General features: G+C 44.3%; 1 protein-coding gene across 3 annotated transcripts in view; it reads right to left on the bottom strand.

Annotated features, from left to right (window-relative positions):
• Positions 1-1,167: 1,167 nt before the first annotated feature.
• Positions 1,168-21,858, bottom strand: part of LOC135200396 (PHD and RING finger domain-containing protein 1-like) — a 121,816-nt gene continuing 101,125 nt past the window's right edge. For all 3 annotated transcript variants that reach the window (XM_064229027.1, XM_064229024.1, XM_064229026.1), the window contains one exon: positions 1,168-3,181. In XM_064229027.1, the coding sequence (XP_064085097.1) occupies positions 3,017-3,181 (165 nt within the window). In that variant the 3' untranslated portion in view covers positions 1,168-3,016. The remainder of the gene's footprint in view (positions 3,182-21,858) is intronic.

Here is a 21,858-nt window from a genome sequence, read left to right as displayed (position 1 = left end):
TTCATACTCATTTTTTTTTTTTTTTTTTTATATCCTGTTATTAATTATGAACTTTTGTAAAGTGAAAGGCAGTAGGCAGTATTGTTGCAAAGTAGCTTAGCCCTGATATATAGGAAGCAGTCAAATTTGGCAGTATAAAATACTACATGCTGGCAAGTTAGTTGAAAGATTATTGTAGCATGGTAACATTAGCCATTCACTTTATTTACACTGTATGCTGTTACACTTTAGACAAGGAACAAACCATTTCCTGTTAACAGATAAGTAGCCATACTGTTAGGGTTAGTATCAGTAAGATACCTATCAGTAGCAGGACAGTCCTCTCTTTAGCAAGGGGGAGAGGAATGATAACAAACCTACATTAGTGGATGAATTGGTTTGTTAGAAGAACAGATCATTTTATCTTCCTCGGACGCAGTGAACTATGACATTGTGTAGAACCCAGAAGTCTGAACCTATGATATTCATATATCTGAGATTCAGAAATACTGGTCAGTTGTTTCGTAGAATGCTGGTATTCAGAAAACTGATCAAAGGTGGCAAACTCCCAGTTGGTTAATAGTACTTACCTCCCACCAAAAGTAAGTCTATCCTAATGTCAAGACCGAAGGTTTGTTTCGTATACGAATAAACGACAAATTTTACCAATTTGTATTTTTCATAACTTACAAACCTGAGGTCTTAACATACAATGGCCCACCTCTAACCACCCTGCCATCAACTAACCTGGGTTGGAATAACAACTAATTGGGTCATGAGTTAAATAAGGGTATGTGGGTGGCTCCACATGTCTCGTGACCAAGCACAGATGCCAATAGTCCCTTGCGTACACAATTATTTTAAACTTTACCGGTTTCCAGCTCGCGCTGAGTAGTTATCCTAATGTTAAGACCGAAGGTTTGTAAGTTATGAAAAATACAAATTGGTTAAAAATTTGTCATTTTTACCTCCTTCCAAAGGCTATTGGTACCAAAGTGACTCGTCCCATATCTAAAGACAAAGCTGTAACAGTCAGGGAAGTCTCTTTACACACTGGCATGCTGATATGCAAGGCATCTTACTTTTGTTTTTCACAGAAAAGCTAATGGCTCTTTCCATAATAATATTGAGTAGCTTATCTTAGTATATTTTTACCTGAACAACAGATAGTGTAATAAGGAAAATTAAGACATTTTATGGATACTTATTATTCAATAATATCACAGTAAAGTGCATGTGATATGCATATACAATAAAGTCTCACTTGACAAAATAGAATGGCATCAGCATACCTCTCCTATGCCCCCTAAAAATAATAAAAAATAATAATTGTAGAAACAAACCAAGCTACCTCAATACCTCGGATTAAATGTCATACAATTCTCAGTAGTATATATTTGAAATTTAACTTTCATGTACTTAAACTTACCCATCAGCTTTAATAAACTATATGAATTCAACATTTGTAGAATGATTTGTTTCATAATATATAAACTTTACAATATATGAAACTTTGCTCTAAAAAAATCCATAAATTCAAATATGTAGTTTCAACCTTTGATTGAGCACTGTGATGGCCAGGTTGACAAATCAGTTAACAGCTTTTACAAAAGAGGTAATAATGAATTGCTGGTCATTACCCTTTGGGGGGGGGGGGGGGGGAGCAGGTTTTTCTACTGCATTGCACCACTCTTCCATGATTAATGATTCCTGGTTAGTTTGAGTTGTCAAGCTGTTACAAAGTACTTCAGTAAGTAAAGGCACCGTCACAAAATTCTCATAGTGCCTCATACACCTCAAAATTCATCCTCTACTTACAATTATCTTTCTAAAGATATCTTTATCCTTTCGGAAATTACTCTCATGTTTTAGAAGTCAAAACCAAGGTATGAGAGCAATGCTTGGAACTGAAGAACAGAGTTTTGACACCATTTGATCATAGGAAAATTAGAATATATATTTCCATCCATCCACTTCTATGGCTAATCTCAACCAACCAGCACTTGCACTACTGGTATGAAAATGTCTACATACTCTTGTTCTGAAAATATCTATCAATATTTTTATAAAATAGAAAAATAAAAAACTACTCAAACTATGCTTTCATATATGATTAACTGGTTACAAAAAAGTAATCAAAACTTGGGAATAAAAATTCTAACATACTGGGTTCATTTGAGAAAGAAAATCTACCCATATTCCAGAAAAAATATCCTACTGAATTTGACAATTTGACTATACAAAAACATTACAAATTTCTGTTGAAAATAAACTCTTCATACTGGACTCGCTAATCTGTAATAATGTATTACTTTTTCAGTACGATAAAAATATACTTTTTGTGCCAGGATTCAGTGATGTGAATAAATAAAGTACTGAATTTGACTATAAAATAAAATTTCAAATTTCTGTTGAAAGTAAACACTTCATACTGGACTCGATAATATATAATAATTATTACTATTTCGGTAAAAGAAAAATATACTTTTCGTGCCAGGATTCAATTCAGTGATGTGAATAAATAAAATAACTTACAATACCTGCACAAAATGACTAAATGTCTTGTTCTATGTCCATGCACAAAGTTTACCCAGTACATGATAGCAAGAGAGGGAACTTTAGTGCAGTAATTACCCAGGTCATGTTTACAATAAAATTGAGAATTAAGCAGAATACATAACAGAACTGAAAACATAAAACAATTCTCCTGATAAATCCACAAAAGCCAACAATGGCATTAATGCATATACAATGTATTCACATATATATAAGGGTAAGGCAGTCTCACACAAGCTTGAAAAGGCAGAATAGCTAGATGAATGAGTAATTCCCCAAAATGATGGGGGCACCTTTTGACTAACAAAACAAGAACACTTTCATCTGAACGCATGCAGTTACTACAGTAATTGATATATATGAATGACTTTCAGATACATTTAACCAAATATCTGAAAATTAAAAATCAATATAGTAAAGTAATTAACCAAAGTAACCAAAGAGGTTTTAAAACAAATTAAGACAATCCATCTAACATTATTCAGTTCCTCCCTTCTTCCTTTTCTTCACAGTTCTCACATACAAATTCACCCATCCTAGATTTCCTAAGCTCTTCTCTTGATACATCATAGCAACGGCTGTGAAAAGAGTCGGAACAAGCACTGCAAGTGGAAAAACGGAAAGGATAGTCACCGCGGCCACATATCTGTTGGAGAAGAGAAATTTGTTACATTCATTCACATTTTCAACCAATCATAAGTGAATTTAATGTACATTACTGGAAACACCAACACACTGCCATTTGGAAATTAAATTCACTCCAAAAACACAAATGCTGTAAAGGGAGGCCCCATATTATGCGAGTAATACATTCCAAGACACCTGTGCACCCTAAAGTAATGCTTGTGCTACTAGAGTTGCCAGCGAGGTAGAGACCTATAAGCTGGTGCACTCAAGATGATCTGTCAACGGGGGCGTGACCACGATGTGACTAGACCATTGACCATACAATGAGGGCAACAAAGTAAAAAACCACCTGGCCTAATCTACCAAAGGTATCCCACTAAACTAGACTAAAGGGAGATCCGCCTCGGGCGGGCAACCCCACAACCAAAAAACACACACAATTAAAAGCTCACCTAACCACTAAAGGAAAGGACGAGTGCTACCTCCTGCCCCCAAAACAGTGTCTGCAGCAACGTATGGTCCAAGCGACGAGCAATGTTCGTATGTCGCTTTCACCTCCCGCAGGTAGTGTGAAGCGAACACCGAGTTGCTCCGCCAATATGTGGCACTCAAAATGTCACTGAGTGCCATATTTCTGTGAAAGGCTATCGAGGTCGAAATAGCCCTCACCTCGTGGGCATTCACTTTTAAAAGCTTCATGTCACTATCACTGCATGTGGAATGAGCTTCCTTAATGGTGTCTCTCAAGAAGAAAGAAAGCGCATTCTTTGACATGGGAAGATCAGGCTTCTTGACAGAGCACCACAAGTTGCCCGAAGGTCCTCTACAGTCCTTCGTTTTGTCTAAATAGAATTTGAGAGCCCTGACAGGGCACAGGACTCTCTCTGGCTCACTACCCACGATATCTGTCAAACCCTTGATTTCAAATGTCTTGGGCCAAGGGTTGGAAGGATTTTTGTTCTTTGCTAAGAACATAGGGCTTAAAGAACAAACTGCATCGGAGTTCTTAAACCCAACATGCTTGCTTATTGCCTGGATCTCACTAACTCTCTTCGCCGTCGCCAGAGCAATTAGAAAAAGTGTCTTCCTTGTAAGGTTTCTAAGCGAAGCTAAGTTGAGCGGTTCAAATTTGCTGGACATCAAAAACTTAAGAACAATGTCTAAGTTCCAAGAAGGAACTCTTGGTTGAGATACCTTCGAAGTCTCAAAAGATTTCAGGAGATCATGAAGGTCTCTGTTATTGGCTAAGTCCAGCCCTCTATGCCTAAAGACTACAGAAAGCACACTTCTGTAGCCTTTTATCGTAGTCACCGCTAAGCGAACTTCATTTCTCAAGTAGAGAAGGAAGTCTGCGATCTGGCTCACAGAGGTAGAGGTGGAGGAAATGCCTTTCTTCCTGCACCAGCTCTGAAAAACAGCCCACTTGGATTGGTATACGGCAATAGAGGAAGGTCTCCTTGCCGTTGCGATTGCTTTAGCCACAGGTCTTGAAAAAATCCTCGCTCTGGCCAACTTCTGGATAGTCTGAACGCAGTCAGACTCAGAGCGGGGAGGTTTTTGTGATACCTCTCGAAGTGGGGCTGTTTGAGTAGATCTATCCTTGGAGGCAGAGTCCTCGGAAAGTCTACTAGGAAAGACATGACCTCTGTGAACCAGTCGGTCGCTGGCCAGAAGGGGGCGATGAGAGTCATCCTCGCTCCCTCTGATGCCGCAAATTTCCTTATTACCTCCCCTAGGATCTTGAACGGGGGAAAGGCATATACGTCTAGTCCTGTCCAGTCCCAAAGAAGAGCGTCTACTGCTACTGCTCCTGGGTCTAGAATTGGTGAGCAGTACAGCGGAAGTCTCGTTGTCCTGGAAGTTGCGAAGATGTCTACGAGCGGACATCTCCATAACTTCCACAACCTCTGGCATACTTCCTGATGAAGGGTCCATTCCGTCGGCAGTAGTTGACCTTGCCAACTGAGAAGATCTGCACGGACGTTTTCTACCCCTGATACGAATCTCGTCAGGATAGAGACGTCGTGTGCCTTCGCCAATAACAGGATTTCTTTTGCAAGGAAGAACAGGGATCGAGAGTGGGTTCCTCCCTGTTTCTTGAGGTATGCCAGGGCTGTGGTGTTGTCCGAGTTGATCTGCACCACATTGCCGGAGACTTCGTCCTGAAAGAACTGGAGCGCCAGATGAACTGCTGCCAGCTCCTTGAGGATTATGTGCCAGGACACCTGTTCCCCTCTCCAGGTGCCTGACACTTCCTCCCCCCCCAGTGTTGCTCCCCACCCCGTGGAAGACGCGTCGGAGAACAACACTAGGTCGGGGCTATGAAGCTTGAGGGAAAGACCCTCTGCGAGCTTCAAAGGGTCGGTCCACCATCTTAGATGTTCCTTCACCTCTTCCGATAACACCAGAATCGATTCCATATCGTTTTGGTGCTTCCAATTGTTCGCCAGGAAGAATTGAAGAGGTCTGAGGTGCAACCTCCCTAGGGAAACAAACTTCTCCAGTGAGGAAATGGTCCCCAGCAGACTCATCCATTCCCTCACCGAGCATGATTCTTTCCCCAGAAAGGCTGACACTTTGCTTAGGCAATCTAGTTGTCGCCCCTGGGACGGAAAAGCCCGAAAAGCCACTGAGTCCATCTGAATCCCCAGATAGACTAAGGAATGAGAAGGGTTCAAATGTGACTTTTCGAGGTTCACCAGAAGCCCCAGGGACTTAGTTAAAGACAAGGTCGTGGGAAGGTCCTCCAGACACCGGTCTTTCGAGGAGGCTCGTATGAGCCAGTCGTCCAGGTAGAGAGAGATCCTGACTTTGGAAAGATGAAGCCACCTCGCAATGTTCTTCATCAGTAGGGTGAATACCATCGGAGCAGTGCTGAGTCCGAAGCAGAGCGCCCTGAATTGAAACACTTTTCCTTTCAAGACAAACCGCGGGTATTTCCTCGACTGGGGGTGGATGGGGACGTGAAAATACGCGTCCTGGAAATCTAGTGAAGCCATCCAATCCCCCGGTCTTAAGGCTCCCATCACTGACTGAGGTGTCTCCATCTTGAACCTCTGCTTGATGACAAAGAGGTTCAGGCTGCTGACATCGAGTACCGGTCGCCATTCCCCCGACTGCTTTGGCCCCAGGAACAGTCGGTTGTAAAATCCGGGGGAATTCAGGTCGGAGAACTGTTCGGCATGTTTCACGATCATCTGATCTAGCAGATCGTATAGCACTTGTTGCTTTTCTCCCCGATAAGAAGGTGACATATCCCTGGGTGTCGTAGACAGCGGGGGTGGTTTCAGGAACGGGATCCGGTAACCCTTATTTATGATGTCTAAGGACCATTTGTCCGCACCTCTCTCTTCCCGGGCTTGCGCAAAAAGCTGAAGCCTGGCTCCAACCGGTGACTGAAGGACTTCTGTCTCACTTCTTGTTCTTGGCAAGCGCAGTGGCTCTGCCTCTGGAAGTGCCTCTTCCTCGAGGGGCTGGTCTCGAGGAAGAACTACCTCGAAAGGGCTTCGATTTCTTGAGAATCGAAACTCCCGAAGACGAAGGTATCGCAGGTCTCCTTGAAGATTGTGCGAGGAGATCTTGCGTGGCCTTCTCCTGTAGACTGGTAGCAATGTCTTTTACCATAGCCTGGGGGAAGAGATGATCCGAAAAAGGAGCAAAGAGCAAATCTGCCTTTTGTGACGGAGAGACGGATTTAGCTGTGAAATTGCAAAACAGGGATCTCTTCTTCAAGAGCCCTGTGCAAAAGTGAGCTGTTAGCTCCTCCGAACCATCTCTGACGGCCTTGTCCATACACGACATTACGCTGGACAGCTCCCCCAGACTAATCGAGTCGGAACTCCTAGACTTGGCATCCAGAACTCCCAGACACCAATCTAGAAAGTTAAAGACCTCTAACGTTCGAAAGAGGCCTTTAAGGTGGTGGTCCATTTCCGTAGTAGACCAGGAAACTTTCGAAGAGGACAGGTGAGACCTCCTCGAGGCATCCACAATGCTTGCGAAGTCTCCTTGGGCTGACGAGGGAAGTCTAATACCTACGTCTTCTCCCATCTCGTACCATATGCCTGCTTTCCCACTAAGTCTTGAAGGTGGAAGAGCAAATGAGGTCTTTCCCTGAGACTTCCTTTTCTCCATCTAGTCATGGACTTTACGAAGAGCCCTCTTTGTCGAAAGGGACTTCTTCATTCTGACAAATGCCCAGACTTTGTTGATCTTAGAAGAAGAAAGTTGAGAGGGAGGAGAGCGAGGAGCTTCAGGATGAAAAGTATCTCCAAACTCCGATTGAAGAAGGCGGGTCAATACCTGGTAGTCAGAAGAGACCGCCGCCAACGGTTTCTCATCATCAACTTCAACCGAAGCGTCGCTAACCTCTGCTTCCGACACGGGTGAAGTCGGAGGAAGTAAGGCTGAACCAAGACTATCTGGTCTAAGTTTCCAAGAGGAGCGTTGCTGTGAAGTGGAAGGCAAAGCTGACTCCTTAATAGAAACTCCGGTTGCCTCTCTAAGTCCCGAAGTAACTTGCAAAGGATCCTCAAAAACAGGTGGGTGACGACGGAAATTTCCAACATCCGCGTTCCACCCCGAGTGTCCGCTGGCGCACACCTGGCGTCCACTGGCGCGCGCCTGGCTGCTACTGGCGCGGGATTGGGGTCTACTTGCGCGCTGCTGGCGTCCGCTGGCGCACGCTTGGCGTCCACTGGCGTGCGTATGATGTTCACTAAAGCGCGCTTAACATCTCGCACGCGCTCCGCTTCCACTGGTGCACTCTTAGTTGTCACTGGCGCTCGCTTGGCTTCCGACCAAGCGTCAAGATCCTGAACTTGCCCCGAAGCTTCCACGCAAATATCGAGATCGCGCACAGCAATCTTACGAGCGGGTAATACCGCTTCATGCGAAGAGCGTGTAACTTCCTCTTCGCGTCCTCTAGAGAGCCGCTGGGGAGCCGCACGAACTCTAGCAGGAGACGAAAGTGGAGAGAGACAAGCAAGGAGAAAGAGAGGGAGACCTTCTAGATCTCTTCACTGGTAGACTGTCATCCTTTCTCCGGGGACGTGGTTGCGTCCCTCTCTTAGAAAGAGCATCAGCAAGTTGTTGCTGCAACGAGTGCAGGATCTTCTCAGTAGGAGAAGATTCCCTGTCAGGTGACGGGCTGATCCTGTGAGAAGGCGAGGAGCGAGGGGACGCCTTCTTCCTTCTCCCAGGAACTGCCGCAGAACGCGCTCGGGAGCGACTGGGGCGCTCAAAAAAGTCATTATCCGATGACTCTTTACGTTTCTTCTGTGGCGGGAAGGCTGCGAACACACTCTCAGGTGAAGATCGCCGCTCGAGAGCAAAAACTGGACGTGAAGCGTCACGATCACCAACGCTCCTTTTCAGCGGGCGTGAAACTGACTGAGAGCTCCACCCCTTGTGCGGGGAGGAAGCCTCTGAAGAAGAGAAACACTCTTTGAGGAGACGTGCACGCGCACGCTCCTTGGCAGTCTGGGTAGTGTCAACAGATACTGCCGACGGCACGTCAGATCGGTGGGCGTTCCCCGTAACCCTCCTGCGGCTTTCGACATGCCCTCTCCCTGAAACCTGGGAGTCAGGCAGCGGTCTAGGCCTAGAGGCGAAATGGGGCCGATCTGACGCACCCTCCACAAACGAAGGAGCACTGTCACTGCACTTTGCACCTTCACTTTTGCCTTCTAAGGCGAGCACTTTAGATTCTAAATTACGAATCGACTCTAAGATAAGCGTAAGGGTATTACCCTCCACAGACACTGTTTCAGGGCCCGAAGGCAACACTACAGGGTTAGGAGTAGTGATTAAAGGAGGGTTAGTAGGAGAAACATGAAGTTCCTGACGTTTACCTGAAACGCTCGTGGAGGAAGACCTCCTTAACCTATCCCGTTCAAGCTTACGAAGATAGGACTCATACGCTCTCCATCCAGAATCTGAAAGACACTCACATTCCTTGCAGCGACTTTCATACATACAATCATGCTCCCTGCAACTCTTACACAAAGTATGAGGGTCTACTGATGCTTTCAGTAGCCTACCTCGACATGAATTCAATCTTGGTACAAAACCTGGCGCTAGCCGAACTAGAACCAGACATCTTATTTAAAGAGAAATCAAGCCAAATTCAATCAAATCCACAATTAACGTGTGCCTAGCCACCGATCCAAAAGTCAAGATACCAAAAAATCAAAAAGGGGTACTTATAGTAGCCAAGTTTCCTAAATTCAAGACGGAGATGCTGAAAACTGTGTTTACAACACCGGCGACAGAAAAATATGAATAGAAAATGGGAATGGTTCCTGATACCCGCCTCCCAGCGGCGGGAATGGGTACTAACCACCTGACTCCCACTACGTGTGTCGTAAGTTTTTTAATTTCTGTCGGACTTCGGGAAATACAGCTATAGTATATATATCTGACAGGTAAGTTTCATGAACATAACAGAAAGTTGAAAGCAGAAAGGAAGAACCAAGTGATGAAAAACAGAACGTTGAAAGTGGTGATGAAGTTGAAATTCTGTAAAAAAAAAAAAAAAAGCCTACGTAAAAGTAAAAAAAAAAAGTTAAAAATAAAAAAAGAAAAAAAAAATTACGTAATTTTTAGATTTTTGTAAGTTAAGTGTTACAGTTTTGTTAATGTTTTTCGTAAATTTTATTTTTATAGTTTTCCTTAAATTTTTTATGTGTTTTCGTAAAGTTAAGTGTGCGTACGTATGTACGTTATCTGCCGTTTGTCCTCCTCCTCCTCCTCTGCCGCCACTTTCGGAGATAGCCTCACTCGAAAGGTAAGCTTCGACATTTTACGTTACAGTAATAATATTTCTTGTACACTAATTATACACTTTATTTACAGGTTTGGATTTTTATTCTTAATTTAGATATTGAATGGTCCAAATTGTTATAGTATTTCATTGTTTATAGGTCAATTAAGCTTTATTATGAAATTTAATGGGGTGTTTTTGGAGGGCTTGGAACGGATTAGCCATTTTACATGTAAAATGTGTTCCAAGATACGAAAAACTCATTATACGAAGGCCGCCTCGGAACGGATTAATTTCGTATCTCGAGGTACCACTGTACTACCAAATTCAGTTACCAGAAGGAATATTCTTGAAAAATAATGAAATGTACAAATTCTTATGATTTCTGATTTATATGATACAAAATACCATTATCAGCTATGTTAAAATGTGATAGTTTTAAGACCGCCTTACTGCTTGACCACTGCAAGGCAAAAGTAAGGAATAGGTGGGGAGGAGCTTAGTTATGTCAGACCGAGCCAGCCAATCATGGCCAAGAAGCGCTTTGGGAATAATTATACTTCCTCAATTTACCTCGGCCAATAAAGAGTTAAATAAGGCGAGGTAACTCACATAAGTCATCCGCTGAATGATCGAATCCTGAACCAAAATATGACCACTACATTAGTATTTGCAATCCAATAATATGAGGATACATACAATATTGGATTATGCAGCTGGCAAGCCTACACAGTCCAACAATGCTGAAGTCCAAACAATCTGATTCTCGTTCTCGTTCAATTACATACTTGAACCGAATATTATACAATTCGATTCTCGTTTTGTGTTCAATTACTCTGGTAGCAAATCAGGTAATCTTAATAATAACTCCGTGTCGGGTATTTCTTTGGAATTACAGTTTCCTACAGTATTCGGGTTGCTTATTAACCCCTTCGCCACCGGCCTGCTGCATTGCTGCAAATGCTTGCATACCGCATGAGACGCCCTGTCGACCGCGAGTATCAATCATTACTTGCTCCCACTAAATTTTATGTTATTCATATTTTTCCTTTATATTCTTATGTGAAAACATTGTGTGTACAGATATCAATGAATATTTTTTACCCCATTGTCAAAAAATTACAAAAAATATAGTAAGAATATCGGAAAAAATAGGAACATTTAGTGGAAAAAGTAATTGCAGAAGTAGGAACTGTTATAAAGTAGTAGAAATAGTAGTAAGTAATAGAAATAAAGTAGCAGAAAAAGTAGTACAGTAGTAGTAAAATAGTAGTAGTGTAATAGCAGTACTAGTTTTCTTACTGAAACAGTTATTCCTAGGTTTCACACAGAAACTGCATATACATCAATGAATGTTTACGGCACTGGTAATAATAATAATAAAACATGTTATTGTTATAATACAATTAAGTTTGTTCATACTTACCTGGCAGATATATATATAGTTGTATTTTCTGACGTCCGACAGAATTTCAAAACTCGCGGCACACGTAGTGGGCGGCCAGGTGGTAGTACCCATTCCCGCCGCTGCGAGGCGGATATCAGGAACCATTCCCATTTTCTATTCATATTTTATTCATGACCCTTGTCTCCTGAGGGGAGGAGGGTGGGCACTCTAATTATATATATCTGCCAGGTAAGTATGAACAAACTTAATTGTATTATAACAATAACATTTTGTTCATGAAACTTACCTGTCAGATATATATATAGCTGAATCCCACCTTCGGATGGTGGGAAGAGACAGAATAGGATTTTTTAGGAAACTTAAATTAAGTAAATGATGTACTTCTTGGTTCCTTACCTGTTAGCAAAGTAGACTCTGTGATTACTGTCACTTAAGCCTGCTTCTGCTTTTATCAGAGTTGCCAGCCAGGTGTAGCTGTTAGTGCTGGTGCACTCTGGATGCTCTGTCAACGGGGACGTGACCTCAACGTGACAAGACCATCGAGCCAAACATATGGGAGTAACACAGCAACCGACCACCACCTGACCAACTAACCAAAAACCCCTGACAGTTAAACTAAAGAATGGGAGATTTCCACAGAAGATCTCACCATCAACCAAAAACACAACAATAAAACTAACCTAAACTAAGCTAAGGGATAGGGAGAGAGCTACCTTCAGCCCCCAAAACTGTGTCTGCCGAAATGTATGGCCCCAAAGAACTACAGTTCTCGTAAATCGTTCTCACATCCCGGAGGTAATGAGGCGAATACGGAATTGCTCCTCCAAAAGGTGCTATCAAGGATATCTTTGATAGACATATTCCTTTGGAAGGCAAAGAGAAGTAGCTACGGCTCTGACTTCGTGAGCTTTCACTTTTAAGAGGCTCAAATCAGTCTTCTGGCAAGATGAATGAGCCTCTTTAATGACGTCCCTCAAAAAGAAAGCCACAGCATTCTTCGACAACGGCAAATCTGGTCTTTTCACCGAGCACCAGAGATTACCTGAGTGACCTCTTATCTCTTTAGTTCTATGAACATAGAACTTGAGAGCCCTGACAGGGCACAGGGCTCTCTCTGGTTCTTGACCCACGAGACCCGACATACCTTTGATCTCAAAGCTCTTGGGCCAAGGATTAGACAGGTTCTCATTTTTAGCCAAGAAAGTTGGGCTCAACGAGCAGACAGCGTTGTCCCCCTTGAAGCCCACTAGGCTACTGAACGCTTGGATTTCACTAACTCTCTTCGCCGTCACCAGAGAAGTTAGGAAAAGCGCTTTCTTCGTCAAGTTCCGTAGAGAAGCTTCGTGGAGAGGCTCAAAGGGACTTAACATTAGATGTTTAAGAACCACATCGAGGTTCCATGAGGGTGGTCTTGCTTGTGGAATCTTGGAGGTTTCGAACGACCTTAAGAGATCGTGGAGATCCTTGTTGTAAGAGAGGTCCAGTCCTCTGTGTCGAAAAACGGCCGACAACATACTCCTATAACCCTTAATTGTAGGGACTGCCAATTTCTGCACATTTCTTAAGTAAAGCAAGAAATCTGCTATCTGGTTCACAGAGGTCGTGGAAGAGGAAATTCCTTCCTTTTTGCACCATGCCCTGAAGGAGGCCCACTTTGATTGGTAGACAGCTCTTGAAGAGGCTCTTCTAGCATTAGCGATTGCTCTCGCAGCTGCTTTCGAAAAGCCTCTCGCTCTGGCCAACTTTTCGATAGTCTGAACGCAGTCAGAGCCAGAGCGGAGAGGTTTTGGTGATACCTTTTGAAGTGAGGCTGTTTGAGTAGATCTCTCCTCCAGGGCAACGTTCTTGGGAAGTCCACAAGGAAAGTCATGACCTCTGTGAACCATTCTCTTGCTGGCCACATCGGGGCAATCATAGTCAACCTTGTCCCTTCTGAAGCTGCGAACTTCCTCATGACTTCCCCCATGATCCTGAATGGGGGAAAGGCGTAAAGATCTAGGTCTGTCCAGCTCCAGAGCAACGCATCCACCGCAATTGCTCCTGGATCCAGGACCGGGGAGCAATACAGAGGAAGCCTCTTCGTCCTCGACGTAGCGAACAGGTCGACTAGAGGATGTCCCCACAGTTTCCATAGTTGCTGACAGACTTCCTGGGCAAGGTCCACTGTTGGCAGAATTTGATTTCGACGACTGAGAAGGTCCGCCCTGACGTTCTGTACCCCTGCCACGAATCTCTTCAGGATCTTGATCTGCCTTACGTCTGCCCATAGCAGAACTTCCCTTGCTAGGAGAAAAAGGGATCGGGAGTGAGTTCCTCCCTGATTCTTCAGATATGCAAGGGCTGTGGTGCTGTCCGAGTTGACTTGAATGACCTTGCCTGACACTTTGCCTTCGAAGAACTGCAGCGACAGGAAGATCGCTGCCAGTTCCTTCACATTGGTGTGCCAGGCTACCTGTTCCCCTCTCCAGGAGCCTGACACTTCCTCCCCTCCTAGTGTTGCTCCCCAACCGGAAATGGAAGCGTCTGAGAACAACACTAGGTCGGGGCTCAGAAGATTTAGGGATAAGCCCTCTTGCAACTTCTGAGGGTCGAGCCACCATCTTAAGTGGTCTTTCACTGGGTTTGAGATCCTTAGGATCGCATTCAGGTCCTCCTTGGCTTTCCATTCTTCCGCTAGGAAAATTGAAGAGGCCTGAGGTGCAGTCTTCCCAAGGAGACAAACTTTTCCAGCGAGGAAATGGTGCCCAGCAGACTCATCCATTCCCTCGCCGAGCAAGCCTCTCTCCCTAGGAAGGCTGAGACTTTCTCTAAGCCTAGCTGCTGACGTTCCTGGGATGGAAACGCCCGAAAAGCCACTGAATCCATCTGAATCCCCAGATACACGATGGAATGTGTCGGGGTCAGATGTGACTTTTCGGAGTTGACTAAAAGGCCCAGGGACTTTGCTAGGGCTAACGTTGATTGAAGGTCCTCCAGACATTTTCTTCTCGACGACGCTCTGATCAGCCAATCGTCGAGGTATAGAGATATCCTGATCCCTGAAGAATGCAGCCACCTCGCTACATTCCTCATTATTACTGTAAAAACCATCGGGGCCGAGCTGAGACCGAAACAAAGGTCTCTGAATTGCCAAACTCTGTTGCCTAAGACGAATCTCAGGTACTTCCTTGAAAGAGGGTGGACGGGGACGTGAAAGTACGCGTCCTGCAGGTCTAGAGACACCATCCAGTCGCCAGGTCTCAAGGCTCCTAGCACTGACTGAGGCGTCTCCATCTTGAACTTGCTTTTCTCCACAAAAGATTGAGCCTGCTCACATCCAGGACTGGGCGCCAAAAACCAACCCGACGACTGATTCGGCACCAGGAAAATCCTGTTGTAGAAGCCCGGTGACCCCAGGTCCACGACTTGCTCCACCAGCTCTTTTTTTTCGACCATCTGGTCTAAAAGATCGAAAAGGATGCTTTTCTTCTCTCCCTGATAAGACGGAGAGAGGTCTCTGGGAGTTGATGTTAGAGGAGGAGGATGTAAAAAGGGGATCTTGTACCCTTGCTCTACGATCTTGAGAGTCCAAGGGTCCGCCCCTCTCTGCCTCCATGCATCCGCAAAGAACTTCAGTCTGGCCCCGACTGGCGTCTGAAGGACAAGATCTTCATTTGGTTGTTTTTGGCTTAAATGAAGCTCTTCCTCTTGAAAAACCTCTCCCTCGAGGAGCTGTTCTCGAGGGGGGTGCTCCGCGAAAGGGTTTGACTTTCTTCGGGGGTCTCACAAACGAAGATGTAGAAGGAACTGCTGGGCGCCTTGAAGACTGTGCTAAGAGGTCCTGGGTCGCCTTCTCCTGCAAATTAGTCGCAAGATCTTTCACCATAGCCTGGGGGAAGAGATGGTCCGAAAGAGGTGAAAAGAGCAATTCCGCTTTCTGAGCGGGAGAAAACCGACTTTGCGGTAAATTACAAAGAAGAGCTCTTTTCTTCTAAGAAAGCTGTTCCAAAATGAGAAACCAGCTCTTCCGAACCATCCCTGACGGCCTTGTCCATACATGACAACACGCTGGACAGCTCCCCCAGACTGAGAGATTCAGGGCTTCTAGACTGAAGGTCCAAAACTCCCAAGCACCAGTCTAAGAAATTGAAGACTCCCAACGTGCGCAGCAGTCCTTTCAAGTGGTGGTCCGTCTCCGCAGGAGTCCAGGACACCTTTGCAGATGATAAGAGGGACCTCCTCTGGGCGTCTACTAAGCTGGAGAAGTCCCCAAGTGCGGACGAAGGAACCTTCACCCCCACGTCCTCCTTGGTTTCATACCAAATGCCTCCTTTCCCGGAGAGTCTAGAGGGAGGAAGGGCGAAAGTGGTCTTGCCCTGGTCCTTCCTTCGAGACATAAAGTCTTGGAGCTTCTTGAAAGCCCTCTTGGTTGAAAGCGACGTCTTCATTTCGACAAACTCAGGAGTCTTGAATGACTTAGAAGACGAAAGTTGAGAGGGAGGAGACCTAGGGGCTGCCGGCTGAAACTTATCCCCGAAGGACGAACGTAACAGCCGCACAAGAACCTTATAGTCTGAGACAGACGAAGCTACAGGAGGTTCCTCTTCGACTGAACTTGCTGGACTACTATGTTCCCCTTCTTCTCTAAGAGGAACTGGAGATCGTCCATCCGGAGAGGGCGTACGTCCAGCAGGCTTAGGTTTAAACAAAGACTTCCGCTGATCCTTCCTTTGCTTAGAAGTTACCGCTTCAGGCACGGACTCGTCCTTACAACGATCCTTAAAACTTGTTGAAGGACGAACGTCTTGTGAGCGTTGAGCGTCCTTTGAAACGACGGGGATTGTCTTACTATTAGACACGTCCCTACGAGAGGAAGCACGAGCTTCCTGACGAGAGGCGCCAAAAGCGTCCTGCTTAGCAAGGAAAGCGTCCTGCTGAGCGTCCTCAAAAGCATCCTGCTTTTCAAAAGCGTCCTGCTGAGCGTCCTCAAAAGCGTCCTGCTTTTCAAAAGCGTCCTGCCTTGTCCGGAAAGCATCCTGCTTTGAACGGAGAGCGTCCTGCCGAGCGTCCTCAAAAGCGTCCTGCTTTGCGTAGCAAGCGTCCTGTCGAAAGCGCAAAGCGTCCTGCTGAGCGTAAGATCTATCAGGAGAACGAGAACGGTGACGATCCGGAGGAGGAGAGAGAGACGAACGAGACGAGAGAGAAGGAGACTGCTTCGTCCTCTTGACGGGCAGCTTGACCTCCTTTCTCCGCTTAGGCTCGACTGCTGCTGGGCGAGTCCTTTGAGCCATGAGAGACGAAATCTGGTCCTGAAGGGACAAAAGGATTTTCTTCGTAGGTGACGAAGTAGAAGGAGCAGGACTGACCCTGCGAGAAGGCGAGGGGACGCATCCTTCCTTCTCGCAGGTACAGCTACCTGCTTCTCAGGGGAACACGCCTGTGCGCGCAACCCAGCGTCCTCGTCGGTTGAGACTCTACCTCTCTTCTGAGGAGGAAAAGCGTCATAAACGTCACTTGAAGAAAGCGGTGATACAGGATGTGAAGCGTCCTCAAAACGAAAAGTCCTTTTCAGCGGACGAGTGTCTCTCCGAGCGCTCCACCCCTTGCGCGGGGAGGACACTTCGGAGGACGAAAAGCAATCCTTCAGGATGCGCGCCCGTGCGCGCTCCTTGACAGCCTGGGACTTAGCAACAAGGCCTGCCGAAGGGACGCCAGATCGGTGGGGAGCCCCCGTAACCCTCTTGCGGCTTTCGACATACCCTCTCCCTGAGTCCTGGGAGTCCGATAGAGGTCTCAGCCTAGAGGCATTATGGGGCCGATCTGACGCCCCCTCCACAACACTAGGGGCACGATCACAAACTTTCACAGGGCCAGTTTCTAAGGCCAACACTTTAGATTCAAGAGCGCGTATAGACTCGAGAATCAGAGAAAGGGCATTACCTTCTCCAGACACAGCAATAGGGCCCGAAGGCAACAACACAGGATTAGGTTGAACAAAATCTACCGGTGTTAGAGGAGGAGAAATGTTACATTCCTTACCTTTTGTAGAACTGCTCTTGGAGGAAGACCTCCTGACTCTATCACGCTCCAATTTATGCCGATAGGTCTCATACATCTTCCATTTATCATCTGACAAATCCCTGCATTCATTGCACCGATCATCAACCAAACAAACATGCCCCCTGCATTCCATACAAACTGTGTGAGGATCAACTGAAGGTTTAAGAAGCCTCACCTTACATTCACTCCTCACACACACTCTGAAACTCCCTGTACTTGATCCTGACATCATGTACACAGAAAAGCCAATCCAAAATCAAAAAACAATCCACTATTACGCGTGCCAATCCAACAATCCAGAGTCGATACCAAAAGTCAATCCAGATAATTTTAAGCGAGATAATCCAAAAATCCTAGACGGAGGTACTGCAAACAGTTGTTTACAGCACCGGCGACAGAAAAAATATGAATAGAAAATGGGAATGGTTCCTGATATCCGCCTCCCAGCGGCAGGAATGGGTACTACCACCTGGCCGCCCACTACGTGTGCCGCGAGTTTTGAAATTCTGTCGGACGTCAGAAAATACAGCTATATATATATATCTGACAGGTAAGTTTCATGAACAAAAGTAATAATAGTAATAATAATAATAATGATAATAGAAGCAACAGCATCTCGTGACCAATACGTATATACATATGGGGCAGTTTATTTACCCCCATTATCATCAGCAAGCTATAAAAAAACACATCTCATCACGAGTAACAGGCCTCCATAGAAGTCCTTTCCCCTTACGCTTTCCTGTTGAATGAAAGTACTACTCTGACCGAGCATTCATCCATTCACACAATTTGTCAATTACATCACCAGAAAAAAGGAAAAAAAATGCATCACGTAAGCAGGTGAAATCTGGTGTGTAAGCAGGAATCCCATTGCCACCCTCCGTGAATCAGGGGGGGCTGGGTCTGGACGCAAGTCACAAGATGGATCAGTTATGAACCGCCAGCCTTCATCGACAAGAGGTTCAATGTCTTCCAAACACTCGTTATCACTGTCAACCTCTAAGAAATTATCACTATAATCATCATCTGATAGATTTGGCAGGTACTCAGACCCTGACTCTGAAACACTATCATCTGACATGATACTGAAAAAAAAAAAACATATAAAATAACTGCAATCAAAAGGGAAAAAGGTTTAGAATTCAAATCTACATGGTTTACGGACAAAATCGTGATAATCCTTCTCAGATAATAGCCTGAGGCGCACTGGCATATGTTGGCCAGTACCCCTCCTAATATCCCATATGAAAATGACGTCACGACGTCCATCGGACACTCATTGGTTAGAATGAATTGTGGGTGGAGCTTCAGCACCTCTCTCGTACACAATACTGTGTCTGGAAACCATCCAAGCTGAAGAAAACGCATTGCTTTTCGAGAAGGGATGAAAGACGTACACGCGTATGTCCTGGTCTTTTATTACTGTACTGTAAAAGACGTATATGTGTACGTCCCAGTGCTGAAGGGGTTAAGAATTTACCGTTATTTTTGCACGGTCGACTGTAATTAACCCCCAGGGGCCAGTACTAAACACAGCGAAATACATTGGACGTCCCAATCCCTAGCGGATGTCGTATTCGCAGTTACGTTCCTTGCAGTCCGTGCGGAGTTATTCTTTAGAATTACCGCGAATCATCATAAGTCAGAATGTATTTATCTCCAAGATTGGCTAATACTTGTAATTACTATACAGATATGTATAGAGGATACTTTAAGCTGGACTACTGTGTTAATTTTATGCATTGCCTGGAGATTAACTGATATAAAAATTACTGTGCCGTATACGAATAGTGAAATAGAGACAACCTGATCACCAGGATTGCCACTACTGCAAGACAAACCAAATTTACCCACAGACAGAATAAGGTACTTCCGAAGACGACGGTGCACTATGCAAACTTTAGAACCAAACCAGAAACCACATCCAAATGATCAACCATGGACTAGAAGTTTCCATTGCAAAGAACTCGAAGCGGGAAATAAAACCAAGAATGGTTCTAAAGACGAACCTTCACACTAGATACTACAAGGGAGTCCGAACCCTAGGGAACTTAACCTGCTATTCTCTTCCCAAACACTACTTAACCTATTACCGCTACTTACCTGCCCCTGGCCTAACTTTACATTAACCTTAGAACTTACACCTCAAGGGGGAATCTGCTGCTTAACACTGCCTGCTCCGCGAGGGGGGGCCGGCAGATCCTACACTGCGCTTGCGGTTCTCCATAACCCCCGGCGCCCCTTAGGGCTGGTTCTGGAACAGGCAGGGAGCTGAAAGAGAAAGATTAGCATCACCTAAGCTACTGCTGCTATCTTTATTTCAGGCAGGGAGCTGAAAGAGAACGATTAGCATCACCTAAGCTACTGCTGCTATCTTTATTTCAATTAGCTTTGTCATGAAATAGCAAACAATTTAGGCATTTTCTATCCTCCAATTCTGAAGCGTTCCTACTTTAGCTCTTCTTGGCTTAACTCTCGCGATTTTGCCGCTATCTTCCATATATTCTTGGTAATCCTAAGTGATCTAATGAACTAATCCTTACATATAATACACCTCTGTATGACATACACTACACTTCCCTACAGCTAGAACAAAAGGAATGTCTGTCATTTGAGGGTACTCATCCTTTGTTGCACTAACACAGGAATGAAGTATGCCGACATCTCAACCAGCAACTGTTGGAGGTGAGGCTGATGAAGCAGAGATTGAAGTAAGGATTCATTGACGAGGCTCGACCATCTCACGATGATAAGAGAGAAATACGATCCAATCAGGGAAAATCGGAAGACATTGTGAACAAAAGGCAAGGATATCAAAACCCAATCAAGGCCTCAGTAAACACTGTGAGGGTCAGGCTACATGACCAAAAGTCTGCTGAGAGCAGGACCACGTCCGGCTCACCACGCAAACGAATAAAAATTGAGGGGACAAGCCACTGGTAGGCGGTTTTTGCAGCAGCGTTGCCAACAGTAACTTAGGTAACTCATATTACATACTAGATTTTACCTGCAGCGTTGGTAACGCTGACAGTAAATGTGTGAGGATATAGTTTGGGCTGGTCAGTGACCAGGGCTAATTCAGGTGTTCAGGGAGTGTATTGCAATATCATCATTTAATGTACTATCCTCAAGTGAATAAAGCATATTATCTACACCATTAACATTTTAAGCACTTACCAATCTTTGCGTAATTAAAAGCAATTTTACCTAATGTTTGTGACCATTTGAATATAATTTTGTGGTATGAGCTTAGAGGGAAAATGGACATCAATTCAAGACTCAGGATTTAATTTATGGATATTTAGAGTATCAACAAATTTATGATCGAATTCACTATACTGTATTTAAAAATGTTAATTAAATTTATTTGCCAACCCTTGGTTTTTCTTGTGATGGTCCAAAGCAAGAACAGCTTTTCTGCTTCCTACATTCTCAGTGCTGAATTGAATTGTATATATGAGGCCACTCATATATTCAATTCAAAGATTATAAGTGCTAATCTTTGAATCAATCAAAGATTGTAAGTGCTAATCTTTGATGGATTCTGACATTTACATGAAATTCTACATTGTACTTAAAGAGTAAAAGAGTATTAACAGCTTTATGAGTCCTGCCAGTAACATCAGCTTTTATAATGCCCACTAAACTACTTGTATTAGTCCTCTGTCACATGTTATATTCCAAGATCTGAATTAAATTCTTGGCAAAATCTCTTCCTCCTCTGCATGGAACCTCTCCTGTACCTTCCTAGCTATAATGAGCCTTTATTTTATTTCTGTGGAATGAAGCCAAACTGACAACTGCTAATACTAACAAATTTTTCCAAAATTTTTCTAAGCCTCTCCTATTTTGTACCACTCCCTACTTCTCCATTCTCTTCCCTACCTGCTCAGCTCCATTCTCTTCCCTACCTGGCCAGAGGGAAGACCCTCTTATGTTCAGCTCTCTGTGCATGCCAATGCAACCACCATGCTTCCCTACATTCTTTATCCAGGTCCCATTTCTGTACGAAGCACTTCATGTGCCTATTTTCAGAATTTCCCACTTTCCACTTCTTGACACTATATAAATATTTTATTGTTATTGTCTCTTACATTTATTGTTATTGTCTCTTACATTATCCTCACTTTTCAATTATAAACTTAGCTCAGAGAAGTTAATGTTGTGTAAACAGGCCTCAACTGGTGAACAGAGCAGGAGAAATGCTTTTCTTTGATGTAATCTGTAACTTTCACCACAAAATCAGTTTCAGCTCCTCATAATGTCAACTATTCCTGACTTCCTAAACATTCTATGGAGAAACTTGAAGCTCTGGATAACATTCAATAATAGTACTCCTCCTTTGGGCAAAATAAATACAGATTCAACAAAGTGGAGAAAAAAATTGTCCTCTACTTTGAAGGACGTGTAGTACCACATTTTTTACAATTTGATTGAACTAGCATCAAAATTTAGCATATCCAACCACAGATCAACAAACCCT

This window comes from Macrobrachium nipponense, chromosome 26 (assembly GCF_015104395.2).
Source record: "Macrobrachium nipponense isolate FS-2020 chromosome 26, ASM1510439v2, whole genome shotgun sequence".
NCBI classification, from domain to species: Eukaryota; Metazoa; Arthropoda; class Malacostraca; order Decapoda; family Palaemonidae; genus Macrobrachium; species Macrobrachium nipponense.
Note: the sequence above shows the minus strand (reverse complement) of the source record. Positions and strands in the feature narration are given on the sequence as shown.